The sequence below is a fragment of the Poecilia reticulata genome, chromosome 9, assembly GCF_904066995.2.
Source record: "Poecilia reticulata chromosome 9, P_reticulata-male-v2, whole genome shotgun sequence".
Taxonomy (NCBI): Eukaryota; Metazoa; Chordata; class Actinopteri; order Cyprinodontiformes; family Poeciliidae; genus Poecilia; species Poecilia reticulata.
The window spans coordinates 20,133,243-20,151,437 of record NC_088838.1 but is presented as its reverse complement, the minus strand read 5'-3'; the positions used below and the strand labels follow the sequence as shown (position 1 = coordinate 20,151,437).

The following is an 18,195-nucleotide window of genomic DNA, read 5'->3' as shown; positions in this document are numbered from 1 at the left end:
AAAATTAAAGAATTATGAAAAGCTCACATGCATTTTACCCATCCATGTGTGAAACGTCGTCTTAAGATTGATAAGCTGATATCAAGAAAAGTCGTCTCCAGGCAACAAACACCATGCTTACTTTGTTGACACTCAATGCTGCTTACGTCTCTGTCTAGTGTAACATCGATTTTTCAAGGGTCTCATGTGCCTGCGGTTGCAGCTCCTGTCAGAAAGTACCCAGCAGTCAATTATAATTAGTCTCTCTCCTCTGCGTGCTCGCTATTTGTCTACCAGCCCAGGCAGAGCACCAGTGTCACCAGCTGGTTCGATAGTAAATGACTCATTGACATGTGGAACACTGAGCCAGTGTCGAGGTCACGCTCTTTGTATCCCAAACCACTGATGTCTTTATCCATAATGACAAAGCATATGGTGCTTTGAAATAAAAAAAACCTACTTGGTGCAACCAGAGAGAAAAGAAAAGAAACACAATTGGGTATGTTGTGGCCGATCAAATAAAAGTGCGTATTTTCATTGACTCTTTTAATGTTTAAAATAATATTTTCTGAATGTAAAAGAAAAGATTGTGCACCCAAATTATCAAAATGGTCCCTACATGCAAACTAATTTCTTCTGTTTTGAAAATTGTTGTTTTTCTCAAATGTTTTTCCAACACCATTGCTTTGATTCTGTCGTAATCTCTTTGCTGAGGCATGTTTCAAGTGTTGATGTGAAGTGTTGCATTTAATATACATACACAGATTGTACGTTGCCTGATTGGTATGTCACTTTTTACATTTGTGGGATTTTCATTGAGAAAATAGAAACTTTTTAATAGTACGCAGTAAACTGCTGGTGTTTTTTCAGCCTATTTCCAAAACTCCAAAAATGTAACACATTTTAGCCACAAAATACTAAATAAGAACAGAACCACTCCTGGCTTTGTACTTTACGCATTAGTGGACACAGTGGAACCAGCAGTGCCTACTCAAGCTGCAGGAAGTCAGTAGCAGCAAACCAGGGGGAGGAACATGCATGCAGGCAGCGCTTCATCCCAAGTGGATTTTGTCTGAATTCACATTTGCCTCATGGTTAGACAGCTTGGGCTAAATGTGTTCTGTTATGCTGATGAGCATGATGAGCTAAATCTATTAAAATTCCAAAGGTTTGAGCTACCAATTTCCTACCACCAAACTCAAACAAAACTAGTTTCTCAACTGAAGTGTGAGGAACATTGTTTGACCAGTTTTCATTATTTTAAGTAATAATTGTAAAGTATATTGTTTATAAGTGCATCTGTGTTTAGTTGTGTCCTCCCAAGCCCTCACTGAGGATTTAGATGGCCACTCAACCTGAGTCTGGTTTTGCTGGTTTTTTGTCTGTTTATAGATAGTTGTCTCTCCCCACTGTCACCTTTTGCATACGGATGATGAAACAATGGAAGAAAGTCAGGATTCATTTACAGGGCGGTTGGTTGTCTTCTCTAGGCAGACAGTTTTTCACTGACTGACCAGAATCAGATTTTTAAAAATAATATTAGACTTTGACTGAAATGGTCAATTTTAGTAACATTTGACTCAAATCCAGCTCAGTTTGAATTAGGCTTGTGTGTGTTTGTGTTTCATGTTAAGTGCCGTAAGGTTATATGTTTTAACATTTTAGCACTAGATGTTGAATAAACCTAAGCTGAATAGTGGGTCTTCTTGTGCAGCAGCAATAGATTTATTGATGCATAATTCCCAGCTGACATGCAAACATAAACACAGCAGCTGTGACCGGCTCAGTGGACGTGGCGACATTAATCCCTAAACATACATCCGTCCATCTACTTTTTGATAAGCGGTGCACAAGCCCGTACAAGACCAGAAACAAAATGCTGAGGCGTAAAATCACACACAAGTGCAAAAACAACACATAGCACATTTACAGTCAGATTATAATGTAAGTTTTTTTTTTTTCCAACACAGATCAAACACTCATGACATGCATGACCACTGTCCAGATTAAGACTTCTTCTTGCTTTAGGGGCTAAGTTGACATGTTTGAGCTCCACATTATTTGTCTCCCTCTGTTTTCTTCATCTCTCTTTGTTAAATTTGTCCAGCATGTAAAGCTGGACACATTTTTTTTTACCCTTGTCCAGCTAACAGTTGTACAACTAATATTGTAGAGTTTGCTCATGTTTGTTCAAAAGGTGATCCAATAGAAATTCCAGATATGTAAAAAAAATCACTGTGTAATTAAATGAGATTAATGTGAAAATATTTACCGTCTTTAGTATATATTGTGTTGACTAACTGAAACATGTTCTCTGAGCATTAAGGCAATGTAGTTTATCACTTTATAGCTTTTCATATTGGCCGTAACAATATATACGTGGTTCATCATAAAACCAACCTGCTTTACCATATGTGAAAAGCTAAGCCTCTCTGTCTCGTTGTTCTTTGCCAAACAAGTGATTCTGAGTAGTCTCACTCTGAGCGCAATCACATATCCTCATGTCCACATGTCCACTTCACTGCTAAGAATCAGTGAATTACAAATAGTATGCCACAATAACAATATGTCTGACATACTTCTGAGCTTAACTGGCTGATAATATGTGCTGTGAACACCATGTTATGTAAGAATGTGGTAGTTAAAGGGTTAGAGCTTAGGGCTGGGCCATATTACTTGGCAGCGGGGGTGGGAGACTGAGTGATGTGAGAAAGAGAGCGAACTGCATCCCAGAGCAACACGGGACAGTGGAGGAGATGAACAGATAGAAAGAGACGAGAGGTCAGATGTCAGTGATTTAAGAGATAACCAACATCAAGCCACTGACTCACAGATGGGCACACAGCTGGGTGTGATGGCTGAAGAGGTCGCAGGCAAACACTGACTGGACTGAGAGTGACATTGTGGAGCGAGGGTTGCCTTTATTGTGCCGGAATGACATAATAATTTTAGTTCACGCAGTATCAACAGGAAATACTTGAGGACTACGCGTGGAAGATCAGCTTTTGAGCTGCAGAGTAAAATAGGATTGAGAAAGTGGAGCTGCAGATTTGGAGAGCCGTGGGGACATCATTTCACATCCAGCATTAAATGGCTTCATCAGTTTGGCAACACATATAGTGCAGAAAACTTTTGTTACATTTTTGCAAATTCTGGACAGATGGACTAGAACGGGAGCAACCTGTGTGATTGAAATATTATTCGAGTAAACTCTAAAAATCTGGACTTCAGGATGCCATATATCACCACCAATACTGAAGCCATGGAGGCTCAACTCTGGCAGAATGAATGGGATTACCAACTAATATATACCGTCAGGTTGGAAATCCTGCCAAGGTGTTTGAGTCATGTGGTCCACTGAGAGCATGGAGCCCGAGGAAGAGCACAGCAAGAGAAGCCTGTACAGCAAGGTTGATGTGCCCGACCATGCTCACTATGTCATCGCTTTCTTCGTCTTTGTAATCGGGACACTTGGCATCATTGGGAATACCCTGGTTATGTTTGCTTTCTACAGGTGAGTCCAAAAGAGGTTCTTTATTGTTTGTTTGTTTTGTTTTTTTTAACTTTAAGAATTCAAATAGCAATTTTACATTCCACTTTTATAGCCCTGTACATTTTAAAATGTAAATTGTCATTCTAAAAAGTCCAACAGAGGTCTAAGAGCGCAGCAGAGACATAATTTCCCAGTTTAGATGGGTCTACTATTATTATGACACAAAACAAAACAGAATGAGGAGACTACTGCCTTCAAAAAAAGGCTTTGTGAATTTGTGATCAGTTCATTTTTATTTGGATAAAATAGGTATCAAGCAATCAGAAAAGACCATTTTGACCAACTACTTTATCATAACAGATCAGAAAAGAAAGAATATTTTTATTCAGTTTTGTATAAGTTTCCAGAAAACTGGCAGTTATGCATAAGTAGTCCTTTCATTCTTCAATCTTTAATGTATAACTAAAATAATTGGAGTAGCAACATATTTTTTCAACAGGCCAAGAGCCATTAATTGTAATATAGTATTTAACTACAAACAAATAAACCAACAAAAAGGATTAGAAAATATTTTACACCTGTCATTTAAATGTAAATGCATGTTTCAAAATTTGCATTATTGTCCACAATAATTGTAGTAACACTGAATTCCACTTTCATCAAGTTTATTTCACACTTACAAACTTTAATTTTCCTGGAGTTTTTAAATATAAATGTGAAGATTCTGTGCCATAAACCAAATAAAATAGTAATAAGCCTTTTTGCCCAACACATTTATAGACATTTAAATCTGTTTAGCATGATACATTTTAACAATGAAGTGTTCTCTAATGCATAAACTGTTCAAAAATTTGCTTTTTCCATTAGCACAAGTGCATAAAATATCTGGAACAGGCCATTACTTTTACTTACTTTAACTGTGGATGTCCCATACGTATAGTCAGATTTAGGTAATGTTTTTTATTTTTTTTATTTGATGCGTCATTCTCGGAAATGAGTCATTCTTGAAGTTAAAGTTAAGTTTCTGTTGGAAGTCCTGGAGGGAGTACATGCATTACATATAATCTGGAAAAACTGACTTGTCATTTGTGCTACTGATGTTAAATGTTCCACAGAAACTGGGTCAGTGTGTGTGTCTCTGTGTGAGGTTGTACATGCGTGTGCGTGCGTTTGCGTGTGTGCGTGCGTATGTGTGTGTGTGTCCTGGGGATTGTCAGAAGCTCTCATATTCCATCTGTCTATCAACGAACATGATTCGACTCTATTTTGTTGAGCACACAATCTGAGTTCTAACAACGCAAGTGCACATCATGTGATCACATCTTAGAAAAATGTATTTTACTTACAAACAATTTCTAACTTATAAAGAGGAAATTTTGTTATGTTTGTACATTAAACATATTTTTACACAGGAAAAGACGTGATACAGTTATTAATTAAATTTCCAACGGATACTTATGCATGTACTGACTGAAATTCACACAAATTAACATATAAATCAAAATGTTAACATTTTTAAGATGACTAATTGTACAACAGTTCTAGCTAGAGACCCATTAGTTTATTCAAGATTTTTATTAGTAAAGAGCTGGGAAAGCAAACTAGCACTTTGAATCAACTTGTGTGATCACAGATTTATGCCATATTTCAGGTTATCATCATTTCTATCAACCTAACAATATTGTGCACAACATGAGAGCTTTCTAACAAGTTCCCAATCACCATCTCTTTAACACATTAAAACACTGTTGAACTTTGTTTCAGATATTTAAACATAAAGAGGAAGATTAGCCAGAAGTAAAAATAACTTTAGGTCCTGATTTTGTTTAAAAAATTAACAAACCAAAACCAGCATCTTGTTATAATAAAGGTCATTTTCTGGATCTTTTCTTGTTTACAAATAAAGTACTAGATGGTGATCTACAGCAACCTAAATTTCTTTTTGATGTAAAAAAAATTATTTGGTTTCTACACTTGGCAGACACTGTAAACGGACTGAAGAACAAGCATGCAAAACATTACTGTCTCAGAATTACTTACAGTACTTTTCATACTCAAGAAGTATTTTGATTTTAGGAACACTGAAAACAGTACCACTTGTTTGTATGATTTCAATAAAATTGCCGTTAGCCTGCTCAGTTTTCATTTTATGAAGGATGACCTAATTTGATCATGTCTTTTATTATGTAATGAGTATTCCCAATATTCATCAAGTATTTTGATATAACTCTTTTGGTAAAGTTGATTTTGGTAAAATGAACTGATTTATTTTATTTGAAAAGCAAAATTAAGCATCTCATTTAAAGATGTTTACTACTTTAAAAAACAATAAGTTCCAGCAGCTACAACTATTTTGTCACACAGGTATAAGTTTTTATAGTCCTGTTACAGTTACTAAAACGCACTAGTTATTAAGGAAAATGTGTAATTGTACAACAGAAAGGATGAACATTTCTGCTGGGCAGTTTGCAGGTCACACTCTGAAGCAGCAGCGCATCCAAGAACTCCTCTTCAAGGAGGAGGACTAACGCCAACTCTGACAAATGCCTGTGGAAATTCAGTCAGACAAGTGATGTAATTCTTCAACTGAGGCAGTTACAAAAAACACACTGTCCATCCTCAGAGGTCAAAAGTGACAAACGGTCGACGACACACTTAACAATTTTCACCTAACTCAACTTGTTTTGTTTTATTTTGGGGGAACATTTGGATTGCCCTTTAAAGTTTTCTTTCTATTTTAAGTTGCATAAGAGTAAGACAATCGTTTGCGCCATATTCGCAGTAGTAGAGAGTGGTTTTTACATTTTGGTTCATAAAAAATTTAATTATGTAGAATCTCCAAACAATTACTACGGTCTGAGAGGGGATTCATCGCCTGCTTAAACACAACAGATAAAACTAGCTCAGGTTTACGACAAAACACTCCACAAAAGTTTTCCTTCCATCCATCCATCCATCCATCCATCCATCCATCCATCCATCCATCCATCCATCCATCCATCTCTAAACATACCAAATTATCTGTAAAGCCAGAAGTTTAAGAAGTTGGCTTTTTTTTCAGTCTTTTTTAGTCTGAGGATGCTTTTATATTTATTTAATTTGTTCAGTTTAGGACATGGTCATCACACAATAACTGATGTGCTCATAAAAATAACAAATGACCACTACAACTAGAATTTCCAGATAAGTGAGTTCTATCTTAAAAACATTACTTTTCTCAAAACGTTCTGCTTTTCTCCGTTTTTGTGTTTAAATAGCAACAAGAAGCTCCGTAAACTCCCCAACTACTTCATTATGAACTTGGCGGTGAGCGACTTCCTGATGGCTTTCACACAGTCGCCCATCTTCTTTGTCAACTGCCTCTACAAGGAATGGATGTTTGGAGACATTGGCGAGTTTGATTTTTACTTTGAAAAAAACATCTTTAAATTGGAGCATCAGAGGGGTATTTATTTAGTCATTTATTTTTTGTATTTATTTTTGTTGTGTGTTCTTTTATTGTAGGCTGTAAAGTCTATGCTTTCTGTGGTGCCCTTTTTGGCATTTCTTCCATGATAAACCTTCTGGCCATATCGATTGAACGGTATCTGGCCATCACCAGACCACTGCAGACCATGCACTGGGGTTCTAAACGGAAAACGATTTTTGCCATCTTTCTCATCTGGTTTTATTCTTTGGCTTGGAGTCTGGCTCCTCTTGTTGGCTGGAGTAAGTTTCTTAATTCTGGTATCACAGTATTGCATATGTGTCTCAAAAGAGTTAAATGTACAGCTATGACAAAATATTACCTTATTACTCATTTGTTACTGTAGCACACAGTAACAAATCTGAGCCAATCTGACAAAGATTATTTGAACATATTGCAAATGTCATTATTATAAAATGTACGTTATTGCCACACAAATGTCAAAGAAAGGACTCTATCATAATTCTACTTACTCTCTTGCTACACTATGCAGACACTTTGTCTGCTGTAATGAAAGTCACTTCACTTATTTAATTAATTATTTTCTAATTAATCCCACTGCTACGTGGAACTAATAGGACATTTAATAGAAATGTCCTATTATTTTAGTTACTCCTGAAATATGGAAAACATAATAATGAGAAACTGAAATCACAGCAAAAGTAACATACCTTCCTGATGCACATAAACAATAAATTTCACACCTTTTATCCCAACACATTGTGTCAAATAAGGATGCATCAAAAATGAACACACATACAGTAACAGGATTCAACGAATAGCAGCTTTAGGAAAAAATAAATATTAAAATCTCTTTAAACTTGCAAAACTGACTCTAGGAGAAATGAAGATGCTCTGCTAATTACATATAGACATTTATTATACATATTACAGCTACATATAGGAAATTAGTACATGTGCATGTTTTACCTGTTTACAAAAACTGTTTAGAATTTTTTTTGTATCTAACAGATGGTAATTCATCTACCTAAAGGAACACAATCAGATTGATCTGGCTTTCTCTGAACATTCATCTGATGCGCCTTTAACCCTGTAGGCTCCTATATCCCAGAGGGACTGATGACATCTTGCACATGGGATTATGTTACATATACAGCAGCTAATAGGAGCTACACCATGATGCTCTGCTGTTTTGTCTTTTTTATACCACTGGGAATTATCTCTTTCTGCTACCTTCGAATGTTTCTATCCATACGAAAGACTGGCAGGTACTGTAACGTAAATATGTTCACATACTTGTTTATATATTGCAAAAAATCAAAATACGTCATCAAAAAAACTACCTGCATTTTCATTTAACTGTCCTGCTTCATTTACAGGGCGGTCGAACGTTTGGGCACTCAGGTCAGAAAAACCACTCTTATCCAACAAAAGTCCATCAGGAGTGAGTGGAAATTGGCAAAGATTGCCTTTGTTGTCATTGTGGTGTATGTCCTCTCCTGGTCACCGTACGCCTGTGTCACATTGATTTCCTGGGCTGGGTAAGATCAATTTATGGATTTTTTAAAAAGGTTTTGGAGCTGTAGGGAATGAATTTTTCACAATAGTCAACCAATTTCACATATATGTTATTTAGGACACCAGTAAGAAAAATGTTCAGTAGATTTAAAAACAAAGGCAGTAGCCATCAATGCTAATCTTTTATCAAAAATGAAAGTAGAAATTAACGTTGCACTGCAATGTCTGGGATTACATATACTGCACACACAAAAGAAAGAAAAAGAGAAAAAACAGTCAACTTTTTATTTATTTTTCATCTAAGACAGTAAAGTACAGTGAAAGAGATTTTCCAATAATTCCTGCTTATATTAGAGGAACAGAGCTGCAATGTAATATATATCTAATCCACAACACCATAAGGCTGTTTTCGAGTCACTTGTAATGAACAACTGCATTGCATGCAGAGCCTGTTTTAAAAAAAAAACAATAATCTTGCTGGTAACACTTATGAGAGAGCATTCTAGAAAATATTACAAGTTCTCAATGTTGGAATAAGAACATGTTAGATTCACAGAGACAACTGTTCGGTCTTCAATGGTGAAACCAAAGCAGATAATAAATTTTTAACAGCAAATAAGGGAGATGTATTGTAGTGCAAGAACATATTAAAACATCCATTACAGAGATGACAAAAAATCAATTGTCACAGGCATTTTGCTAAGAGTTATCTTACTGGGAATGAAGGCAATTTCTGAAGCAGGTTTCTGATGAGTCATTACATGCTACTGTGTCACCAGAAAGCAGAGTACATCTTAATGAAACATGAGATAAGTTGAAGATTTTGAATCTGCACATTTGTCCTCTTATTCTTATCCCAACCTTCAATAAGCCTCTTGTACCTTTGGCTAAATGCTGGATTAAAATCAAGTGTTTTAGTCTGAAATCACATCTTTTTTTTTTCCCGGTTATTCTCTGGTGGCCTATGCATGCAAACACACAAACACATCTAAGCACTTGAGCAAACATGATCAGATGGATTTAAGCAGCCGTCCCTAGCAGATGGCAGAAGTTAATCTCTACCCAGATATGACCCCTCACTATGTCACAAAACAGAAAAAAAATCACAGGGATCTCTGAGTTTTGATGTGTTATTATATTTTCACCAGAAAAGCAAAACAAACAGCTGCAGATAGCTAAATGAACAATTCTGCTTAGTATTGCACCGAGAGAAAGTTTTAAATGTGTTTTCTTTTGTCTCATTCAGCTATGCCAAAATTTTATCGCCATACTCCAAGGCTGTCCCTGCAGTCATTGCAAAGGCATCCACAATCTATAACCCAATTATCTATGCCATCATACACAACAAATACAGGTAACCAGTAAGGAGGCTTTGTTTTTGACTGCCCTTTTATATGCTTATTGTTACAGGATTGCTAGAATTGTCCTTTTCTCACTCTCACTCTGTGAAAAGACACATACATTAAATCAGCCTAGATCAGTTAGAATTACCTAAAGAAGTTTTATGTGGTAAATGTTAAATGAGAAAATTGTTTGGATCTGAAAAGAGTTAAATATTTTGGTATCTCTCCACAAGCTTCTCAATCAGCAGCATGAGGTCTAAACCTCTTTGTAGTGTTGATGTTTGCGTAATCGTTTGAACAGATGAACACATATCTGGAAAATATACCCTACAATGTACCAGACTTGTGAAGATCCACAATATCTCGATTGATTTCTTTAGAGTTTCCCATGAAGACAGAGAGGGAAGCAGTGTGTCTGTGGTAATAAACCCACAGAAGGCACTTTTTTAACTTACATGGTGTGAATTAGATTCCTACAAAATCATTACATCAGCATCCAGGTTTTATCTAAATGTATGTACATTTCTGACTTCAAAGAAAATAAAGAAGAATATTTTAGAAACTCTCTCATCGTTTTGCTGATCACAACCGACAGAAATATATTTTTTCACATAAGTGAGGGAGAGAAAAAGGTTAACTTTAGTTGTATACGCGGCACACAATATCTAGTTTTGACACCATGTGCCTAATGTGCTATCTGTTCTCAAACTCAACAGGATGACTCTGGCAGAAAAGGTGCCCTGTCTGTGGTTTTTGTTTCCGGCTCCCAGAAAGGAATGCCTGTCCTACTCCATCAGCGAATCCTCTCTAAGGGACTCCATCATCAGTAGACAGTCCAACGCTTCACGCACTCATTTTGTCAATGCTATACCCAACCGCTTTGATACGGTAATGATGCACACATTTCTATATTTGCCCACAATTATGAGTTTTATTGCCTTTAATCTGAAAGAACTATGATGAATATCATTTAGCATGCTTTTCAGCTATTTCCATTGTCTTTGCCACTTGATTGCAAGACTTTCATGACTGGATAATGACTATACATATTTTATTTTTTCTTTCCATTTCGTAATTTTTGGTATCTTCTTACAGCTGTTTTTACTAAGCACATGCAATATTTTTCCAACGCTTGAGTAGAAGCAAACCTTTTGACAATTTTTAACAGATGTTGAAGGATATGGAGATGGAACATATGGGGAGGAAATCAGGAGGTTCCTTCAGAAACATGTCATCATACAGACAGTCGTACAGAGGCAGGTCCTGTAAGAGGCCGTCAGAGCAGAAAATAAATAAATACACACCAGAGAGGGTGAGATAATGCAATTCATTTAGTTATTACTTTGTTTTGGCTATTTTTGCTCTAGCAAAACTCAAATCTAACAGATTATTTTTCTTTATTATGTCCATATGTACAGCAACCACCTACTATGAGTGACCCACTGAGCACCTGCGACCCTGACCTGGTTTCCAGTTCTCTGACTATTGCTACTCTACCTTTACTCGTTCTTACCAGGAGGCGCAGTGAGAGTGTAACTGATGAGATTTCAAAGACGTGCAATGACAAAAACAATGCCAGGGACCAACTGCACAGCCAGAAGAGCAGCTCTTTTGATTCCCTGAATCTTGGGAAAAAACCCTACGCTGAACCAAAGTCTCCCCTGAGTGTTCCTCGCATAATTGTCATCAGTCCCACCTCTGAAAGCAGCATCATCAGCTCCAATAGTGTCCGATTCGAAGATAACATTGAGGCAATGGAAAACAATGTCTTTGTTAGTCTGAACTTTTCAGCGGAAGTATTCGAGGCAGTGAAACTACTCTCTTGACCACATGGAAATATGTGTGCTTTGGATAATCAAATGCACAGAGGTCAGCGTCCCATCCTTTTTCCCAGCATGTTGAATTGTCCTGCTTGTGACTTTTATCACAGAAACTGCAGAGCAGAAGAAAATCTGTGCGATTAAGCAAGACACAGTTCTCTGGCTTGGAAAGATTCATGTAAAAAGGCGTTTTGCATGATTTTTTGAGTTCTCACACACACAGAAAAACAATAACTGCATTTTTTTTTTCAAAGCTTGATGTGCCACACAAAAAAGCTTATCTGGACTGAAAAAAATCTTCAGTATATTCTCCTTCTGCTATTTAAAAAAAAAATGAAATCAGACAATGCAGCAGAAATGTTGAAAATCAGACAAGAGTGGAGCTATAGAGATATAATATTTTTGTTTCCCTTTATTCCTTAAAATCAATAAGAAATTGAAGGAAAGCAAAACAATATCGTGTTCTGACTGTGTCTTTGAAGCTCAGATATTCATTTTTTTATCTTGTTGTGCTAGCTTCTTTAGGCCACATGGACCAGATTTATACTGGCAACAATTCAGCAGTGTAATGAAAAGTGAAGCAGTTCAAACCCTCAGGAAAGGTGGGTTATCTCCCATAACACCATCATATTTCTCTGCATGCTCACTGTTCTGATACTGCTCTGTTGTAGTTGGTCATTCTAAGACAGTGGCAACAATGTAAATCATTTGAGATGTAATTTGCTGAGATGTAAGTGCATCTCAGCAAAGCAGAATCACATCAAATGTCATTATTTCATAACTGGGATTGAATTGTAATGTAGGTAATTGAATATTTATCTGTCTGAGTTGGAATAAATTCACTACACTCTGTATATAAACTGATTTTTTATTTTTTTTTATATTGGCCAATATTGGCCAGTACAAGACTAGTAACATCCAACAAGAAAGGTAAATACCAAAATGTCCTTGTTAAAGAACTTGGTCGTTTATAGAGTTTTGCATCCAAAAATATATTAACAGGAAATTGAGTGGAAGACAAAAATAACAAAAAATGCAAGACCCAGTTGGTAATTATATTAGCAAGCTGCCTATGGTGGGATTTATTGATTTTATAAAATACACAGCAAATTATTGGCTTCCTTTCTCATCAGCACGTCTGAAATATTTGTAATTATATTTCACCAAAAGAGTGAGGCTGTCAGTCTGACACTCCCCCACCGTTCAAGAGGTTTTCTACTGTTCAAACAGATTTTTTTTTCTTACTGTGTGTCCATCTGTCACCATTTTTACATCATTCTGACATCTGACACCACAGAGGAATCACAAGTCAACATTTAGTGAATAAAAATATCCAACACTCTTGAGTGGAACATGGAAACCCCAGAACCTTTTTGCAACAACTGAACAATAAAGTGAATAAACACAGAACCTAAAACAATTTACAAGAGCTTTGGTTTGGATAAGGATAATGTATATTTTTATGAATCAGTTATTTTTAGCAAACTGTTTGAGCCTGTTTGAGCCTCTTGTTGAGGCCTGTTTCTATGTATACCAGAGCTTCTTTTCTTTCCAATCTCTGAAGATTTAAAGTCAGAAGATTAAATTGTACATTTTGTAAAAAGTACATGAGTTTATGAGAAATATGACATCTTACCTTGCATAGTTTGCACATTTTCTTCATATCAGTGTCACTGTTACTCTTTCCATGTAGTCTTTAATTCCACCTGTTTACTATCTGTTCTTTAAATCAATGTTTCTGACATTTAATTCTGTAATTTCCTGTAGAAAAGTTGTTTAAAATTCAAATGTCAAACTGTTACTACTGTATATTCTGATTTGTTCTTATTGTTTCTTCATTTTAAAAAACGTTTCCTCATTTTTAAAAATGTAAAAGAAAATGTCAATATAGATATAAAGACAATATCTATATTGTCTACACATTGCCAACCAAAGAAAGCTCCATGGACCTAATGAAAACTATTTTCAAACAAAAATTATGTGGTTAATAAACCTGTTTTGAAGTCCATCCTCGTCTTTAATTATTGCCAAAAGGGTTAGAAATATTCTCGTTGACTTCTATGTGTGCAATGTCAAGCAATGTTTGTTGCTGAAAATACAATATTAGCACAAAACACAGTAGTGAACCAAGGAGGTCAGTGAACAATGGAAGGCTTGTCACAACCAATGATTTCCAGGCTGAACAGAATATGGAAAAGAATGTTCCAATTAGTCAGCAGCAGTAAAATTGTTTCTGAAGCCCTGAGCAAAACAAAAGATGTATTTTTTGCATATTCTATATAATCACCGTGTTCTAAAGAAGAAATGAAACACAAATTTTGCTAACTGAAGATGTTTTGCTATTCAAGGATAACTAATATAAACTTTGTTTTGATTTGAGGATTGCAGAGACAGAAATATTGGAAAATTTTGCCTCCATCCAGATGTGCACTTATCTACCAAATCCACTTTGCTCTTTTCTGGGTCAACGGGGGCTAACGCCACTCCTGAGTGGGAGGGGTGATACTTGTTTAACAGGTCAACAGTCCATTTCAAGGCCAAGACAAAAACAGATGAGATAACCAAATGTGTTAAATTCACATCCATTAAAGGGACTTTAATTCTTATGGGTATTTTTGGACTGTGGGTGGGAGCGGTTGTAAATGCAGATGAAAGAAAGTGATTGAATGACTGAACAATTTGAGTGGACTAGAAAAGCTGATCAACTAAACATTTTCAGTTGCAACGCAACTTTATTTATGTAGCACCTTTCAACCAGAGAGAAAAGCCTCTCATGTAAAATCAAGTTAAATTTATTTGAATATCATATTTTAGCAACAGGGAAAATTCAAAGTGGTTTACATAATGAAAACATGAAGCAACGAACAGCAGGATACATTAATTTTCAGCGGCAAAATGAGGAAGAATCTCTATTAAAAAAGTTAAATAACTGGTTGCATTACATATTTGCCTTCGGAGGGCTTTAGTGTGAATATTTTCCGAGAGGTGATACAATTATAATTGATCAGACACAGACAAAGTCTTTTTAAATATCCTATTCTCATAAAACATTTGTTTAAATAGCGTAATACTTGACTATATTGACAAAGCAAACCTGATTGGAAATAATGACAGCAAAAGGCCAGCAGAGGGAGGTAGAGAACAACATTCAGAATTGAGCGTTTTTTTTCCACATGCTTTTTCTATTTTCCCTCCTTTATCATTCAGAAAAAACAACAAACCAAACCAAATGTTGAAACAAAAAAAGGAAATTAATTTAATGAATACCCACAATCAAGTATGCATTGTCACAAAAGCAGCATCAGTGAATACAGGATATTACATTTCTTGACACAATATAATATAGGAAATATAATATCACCAGACTTATTGATGCAACAATCACTTGGCTTACAAAACCATATAAGGTTTAAAATAATGTGACTCATACAAAAAAACTCAGTCTCTTAAATACTAACTATAAGATACTATCCAAACTAAGTGTCTTCAGATCCAAAGATACATGCTAAACAAAGGTTTGTTAAAAATAGGCTTGGAGCAGATAATGTGTGGCGACTGCTCTACATGTTGAACAAATACAAAAATATAATTTCCATGGATGCAAACAAAAAATTCAGCAAGATCTCTGTTTCAAAACCATGGACTTTGAAGTGAAATTTACACAGTACTACCATTTATTAATGCCCCTAAAGCTAATATTTGAACAAACAATGTTTTGTCAAACAATTTTCTGTCAAACATGTTATCTTTACTTTGATAGTAGGTTTGATCAGTTCATAATTTTATTAACATTATTTTCTTCATTTTTCCAAGCCTTATCTCTCCTCTTTCCTTGTCTCATGTATTCATTTTTACCCTCTTCTGTTTGCTTTGTACAGCTCAGAATAGCAGCTGCTAAGCCTGTTGACTCTTCCTGTTTTATGAGAATACATTCTCCTGAAATTGGTGGAGAGCTCTGACCATGCATAATTCCTTTTCCATCAGGCCATGACATTGAATGAATGTACTTTAGGTAAAGAATAACTAAAGTGTCAGTTTACAATTACAACAAAATTAAAATGCTTAAGGCTTTGTATGAAAACATGTGTATTTAATATAATCAGCATATATTACAGTATTAACTGCAGTCATAAGCTGTAATAGCAGGAAAATTGACTTTGGTCAAGTTCCCAGAGTCAGAATTATCTAACCTCTAATGACTTGAAACAAAGCTAAGATTTTCTCACAGTTAGACCCCATGCTTTTTTCAATTTTAGCACTGTTAGACATACGTTTGTCTCTTTTGCAGCTTTGAATTTAATGTGTTAAGCAATAAAAAGTCAGTTACTACCAAAGGCCATGACACAACATGACAACATTCATGACTCTGAATATTGATGAGGAACAACATATTCTCTCTCTGCAGGTAAATGAAGAGGATGATGAGGAACCATTTAATGCCCAAAGTACTACAATTCAGATAAATCGTTATATGTGCCATATTATGAATAAAACCGAAATTACATAAAATAAATTATAAAAATGAACAAATAAATAAGTAAATAAATAGGGATAATTTTAAGCATTCATTAAATGCACAGTAAAATAATTACATTCACATATCAGTACTGTATTGTATGTTAAATGTACATCCAATTATCTCAGTGTAGAGAATGAAAGTATGGGGTAAAAGGAAGACAAGGGTAACCCGATCAAACGTTTGAGCCTTTCTGATTTTTCATCCATTCATTGTTTATACTTCCCTACTAACTGGATTTGAAAGTGGTGGTGACTTTCTCCAGTCATTGAACTAAATTACACCCTGGACAGGTTTTTCGTCCATCACAGGGCAACACAGAACATAGAATAACACAGACACAAACTCGCGATCTGGAAAGGCCAATTAACCTCACATTCATATTTTCTGACTGTGGGTAAAAGCCCCAGCACCCAAGAGAGCACAGGGAAAACACAAAAAATCCACAGAGAAAGGCTTCAGACTGATATTCAAACCTCAGGACCTTCTGGCTGCAAAACACATGTGCCAGTGTGCAGACGTCTGTTTAATTATTAATTTCAAGTAGCACGAAGTATCCAAAAATAATTCCATAGATTCTGAAATGATGAGTTTAATATATAAGAAATTCAAGTTTAGATTTCATTACATAATTAATTATTTTATTGGAATAAAATGTATAAATTAATTTAAATTATGCAGCCATCATACACATATATTTAGGTGACAATTTATGAATTATTTTGAACATTGGACTCCTTATGGCCCCTGATATTCTAGTACCTTGATTGAGAACCAATAATTGTAATCTTTCGAGGAATAACACTCCAAACACAGATAAACATTGTAGAGATTTTAAACCACTACTACATACTACATGGTCACAAAAGAAAAAAAAGAAGTATTTAACAACACATTTTGCCAGTTTTAATCAGATATTTTTAAAAGCACTGATGTGCAATTTATTATTTTGTTTGTTTTGTTTATGTGTTGTTACATGGGCAAGCATCACTCTCTAGCTGTACCACTGTTAATTAGCTTCCAAATTAGAGATTGACAGACTGATTTTGAGCAGCTGATGCCTGCAGTCTAAAGTGCTGGATGGTCTATTTGACATGTGTTCTCCTTAAATCCCAAAGGAAACATTACACTTGGCTTTAAATGTCTCTCTTATAATGGCCTATCTTTGACCCATGCTTTGAGCAGATGCATCTCCATGAGGTCCAAGTGCTGTTTGGGTCTGTCTCTGCGTCACCTGCTGGTTAATGTCCTAAAAACGGATTTATTTCTCTCTTTCCCGTGTTTTAAGCTAAACTGTCATTTAGCACTGAGATATATGTCTTCTGCAGAAGAACACAAACACACCATGGTGTGCTTGTCTGTTCATTCTTGACAGCTTTGTTTTCCCCTGTGAGAGAGAGACAGAAAGAGAAAGAGAGAGAGAGAGAGCATTTACGAGGAGTGATTGTGTTTAAAAAGGAGAAAAAAAAACTTATAACAGGATTGTTTCTGAATTTTGTACATGCTTATTCACACTAATCTCTGGGGATCCTGCAACATATGTGCAAAGCTTTTGCACATATGTTACTAAAGTAAAATGTCTCAACTGTTTTACAAATTGCAACAACAACAAATAAAGTGTTATATGTCATTAAAAACCCTAGAGACTAAACACACTGGATGATTCACTGTACAAAGATGGGTGAAGGGATTAGCTATAGGCCTGTATTAGTCTGAAAGGGTCAGACTGATTAGACTGGGGCCAGACAAAGTACACTCCCCAAAATAAACATTTACACTGGTGTTTGTCTTGCTATTTGTAGATACTGTAAATACAGACATTGTCTGGAAAAAATAATTATTTTTTATATATATAACAAAATATTTCATTTATTTTACAAAAAAAAAACCTCCCTCGAACTTAATATATATACGGTATATATTTTCTTCAAACTTTTCTTAAACCTTAATAAGCAAGAGTAGAAAGGAATGTTACTGAGTTCAATGCTCCGTACAGCATTCTGTAGAAAAGATCTCAGACTAATTTACATAACAATTATTTAGACCACTGTTGTTGTCCCTGGTTTAACCTGGAAAAAAGGATTTATATACAACAGATA

General features: G+C 35.5%; 1 protein-coding gene and 1 long non-coding RNA gene across 2 annotated transcripts in view; one reads left to right on the top strand and one right to left on the bottom strand.

The window, feature by feature from the left end:
- Positions 1 to 2,613: 2,613 nt before the first annotated feature.
- Positions 2,614 to 11,586, top strand: LOC103470228 (melanopsin-A-like). Its single transcript, XM_008418500.3, has 9 exons — positions 2,614 to 3,493; positions 6,730 to 6,863; positions 6,977 to 7,180; positions 7,996 to 8,167; positions 8,279 to 8,440; positions 9,664 to 9,771; positions 10,477 to 10,648; positions 10,929 to 11,072; positions 11,179 to 11,586. Exons 1-9 carry the CDS (start codon positions 3,327 to 3,329, stop codon positions 11,584 to 11,586), a joined length of 1,671 nt encoding a protein of 556 aa, XP_008416722.1. The 5' UTR covers positions 2,614 to 3,326.
- A 2,706-nt stretch (positions 11,587 to 14,292) lies between these two features.
- LOC145552811 (uncharacterized) overlaps positions 14,293 to 18,195 on the bottom strand; it is a 29,913-nt gene continuing 26,010 nt past the window's right edge. The window contains exon 2 of the long non-coding RNA XR_014088932.1: positions 14,293 to 17,483. This is a non-coding gene — a long non-coding RNA (uncharacterized LOC145552811). The remainder of the gene's footprint in view (positions 17,484 to 18,195) is intronic.